This window comes from Lampris incognitus, chromosome 12, assembly GCF_029633865.1.
Source record: "Lampris incognitus isolate fLamInc1 chromosome 12, fLamInc1.hap2, whole genome shotgun sequence".
Taxonomy (NCBI): Eukaryota; Metazoa; Chordata; class Actinopteri; order Lampriformes; family Lampridae; genus Lampris; species Lampris incognitus.
This window is the reverse complement of record NC_079222.1, coordinates 26248252-26251465: the sequence shown is the minus strand read 5'-3', so window position 1 is coordinate 26251465 and position 3214 is coordinate 26248252. Positions and strand designations below refer to the sequence as shown.

The 3214-nt window shown below is 43.6% G+C and overlaps 1 protein-coding gene across 1 annotated transcript in view; it reads left to right on the top strand.

Moving 5' to 3' along the window:
* Positions 1–1880: 1880 nt before the first annotated feature.
* The window catches only part of opn4xa (opsin 4xa), an 18982-nt gene continuing 17648 nt past the window's right edge, over positions 1881–3214 (top strand). The window contains exon 1 of the mRNA XM_056290836.1: positions 1881–1890. Within this exon, the coding sequence (XP_056146811.1) occupies positions 1881–1890 (10 nt within the window). The remainder of the gene's footprint in view (positions 1891–3214) is intronic.

Sequence of the window (3214 nt, the reverse complement as noted above, 5' to 3'; positions counted from 1 at the left end):
ATCCAGAAAGAGATACTGTGCACTAACTTAAAATCCCTGGCACAAAATGCCAAGCCCCTAGCAAATAACCTCGGCGTGCTTCTAGACCAGGGGTTTCAAACTACCAGCCTGAACGCAACATCCAGTCCGCTAGGCAGTTTTAATTTGCCCGCGCTATGTTTTAGATTAATTTAGAGATCTGGACTGCATATCCATTTTGCATACTACTTTCGTGTTTTTTTAGACGTTTTTGTGTTTTCTAGTTTCTAAGATCTCAGTTAAGATTAGTTGTGAGGCCAGTTGCAGATGACGTAGCCTAATGTCAGTTTTGCAGCACTCTCCCCCTCCCTGTCTCTCTCTCTCTCTCTCTCTCTCTCTCTCTCTCTCTCTCTCTCTCTCTCTCTCTCTCTCTCTCTCTCTCTCTCTCTCTCTCTCTCTCTCTCTCTCTCTCTCTCTCTCTCTCTCTCACACACACACACACACACAACACACACAACACACACACACACACACACACACACACACACTGTGGCCACTGGCAACACAAGTACATAAACCCAGTAGGCTAGCCCACTGCAAAATATCTCACGTGAGCTTGCCAATGTAAATTGTCACTGATTGCAGGTGTTTTGTAAAAATTTCACTTTCAAAAGCCAAAAGAAAAGTTGATCAGGAGCAACCGACAGTTCCAAGTGAAATGGACATGCGACTACTTCTTCACTGAATTTAATTTGTCCACGATCTGTCTAATTTGCAAGGAAAAAGTTGCCATCCTGATGGATTTCAATCTGAAGTAACATTACACTACTAAACGTGCAGAGGAGTATGATTGGTTCAAAGGCGAGGAGAGGGAAAGAAAGGCAGCACACTTTCAAAAAAGTCTGTCCTGTCAGCAAAACTTTTTTTCACAAAGCCAAAGAAGGACTGATGCAGCTTTTGAAGCTAGGTATGTGGTAAGCGAGGAAATAGCGAAGGCTGGTAAGCTATTTATGGAGGGACAGTTTCTGAGAGACTGCATTCTGCAGGCAGCAAATGTCGTTTGCCCGGAGAAGGCAGCTTTATTCAGAGACGTCAGTCTCAGCCCAAATACAATGGCAGAACGGATCAGTGAGTTATCAGATGACATTTACAGACAGTTTTGCACTAGGGCAAACAATTTCACGCACTATTCGCACTAGATGAAAGCACAGATGTAAATGGCAATGCTCAGCTCACTATATTTGTAAGGGGTATCAATGACTGTTTTGAGTTAACAGAAGAACTGCTACTTCATATCCAACGCAGGGAAAGACTACAGACAAAGATATATTTCAAGTGCTGTGCAGTGCAATTGAGGGTGCTGGTCTACCCTGGAATAAATTGACTGGACTCACCACTGATGGTGCCCCGTCAATGCCAGGGGCACCATCAGTGGTGGGGGGCTTGTAGCACCGATTCAAAGAAAGCTGGAGGAAGAGACTGTAGATTCTGCAGTTGCACCACACTGCATCATTCACCAGCAGACACTGCAGCAGATGCTTCAAATCTGATAGTATTATGACTGTTGTGGTGAAATGCATTAATTACATCAGATCAAGAGGTTTCAACACCATCAGTTCTGTACGTTTCTGGGGGAAATAGATACAACATATGGAGATGTGTTGTACTTCACAGAAGTGCGCTTGTTGAGTAGGGGCAGTGTCGTGAAAAGGTCTTTTTGAATTGAGGGAGGCGATCATAGAATTCATGATAGGCAGGCTTGATGTTCCTGAGCTTGATGATCCCAGATGGCTCATGGATTTAGCTTTCATAGTTGATATCACACAGGCACTTAACACTCTTAATTTAAAACTGCAGGGGCCAGGCCAACTTGTCACTGTAGCATTTGATAGGGTGAAAGCCTTCTCTGTGAAACTCAGACTATGGAAAAGAGTTGCCCACTTCCCAACATGCCAGTCAATTATTGATGATGGTGCCAGAGTCAGTGCTGATGAGTATGTGACTGCCATTGACATGCTGCAGCAGGAGTTTGAGCATCGCTTTTCGGATTTTAAGACTCACAGACCCCTTCTCCTTTGATTTCGATAGTGCTCCAATCACATTTCAAATTGAGCTCCGACTTGCAGTGCAACACTGAGCTTAAGACAAATTTCAGAGAGGCACAAGGAAAGCTGGAGATGCTTGCCCAGTTTCTCAGAGAGCTTCCCAAAACATTCCCACAGTTTGTCCAAACTCTTCAGGCAGGTCATGTATCTTTTATGTGTGTGAGAAACTGTTCACAACTATGGACTTTAATAAATTAAAGAACTGGTCCAGACTGACCAATGAACATCTCCAGGCTGTCTTCCACTGCCTTGTCCCTGAAAGCAAATAAGCCTTACCCGTGTCAGCAGCAGAAGTGCCAGGTTTCTGACAAGAAATAGGCTAAATATGTAGGCCTAGGCCAAGCTACACTATGTACATAGTTACCTATTCATGTGAAAACTCTGAACAAATCTGAAATACTAATCAAAAACAACGTGAACGTTATTTAGTCGGAACCGTTTTTTCTTCATCCCTATTGCACCTGCCCTCCTCCATAAGACCACTTGTCAAGTGGCTCCCAGGTAATTTGAGTTTGAGATCCTTGTTCTAGACCCTGATTTGAATTTTGAATCTCACATCAGTAATCTCACTATCATCTTAGAAATATTGCTAAAGGGCAACTGTTTGTCCCCCCCCCCCCCCCCGCGCCAGGCAGATACTGAGAGACTTATGCATGCTTTTATCACTAGCAGGCTTCTGAAATGCTCTCCTTTCTGGTCTACATACAACAGCGATACATAAGCTACAGACTTCAGAATTCAGAATGCAGCAGCCCATGTACTGATCTCACTTGTCCTAAAGTTCCTTCATTGGTTGCCTGTCTACTTAAGACAGCTATAAATAAGCTACAGATCATTCAGAATGCAGCAGCACATGCACTGACCAAGAACAGAAAGCGAGCACACATCTCACTTGTCCTAAAGTCCCTTCATTGGTTGCCTGTCAGATTTAGAAGAGATTTTAAGATCATTTTATTTGTGTTCAACTCACTCAATGGACTAATACCTGAATACTTGTCAGACAGGCTTTAGATACATGCCGCTTCTCGATCACTCAGGTCCTCTGACACTGAGCTTTTAGTTGTTCCTTGGGTGAGGACAAAGAACTAAGGGGAGGTGACATTTAGTATCTACATATGGAGGGCATCACAATCTGTAAACACCTTTAAAAC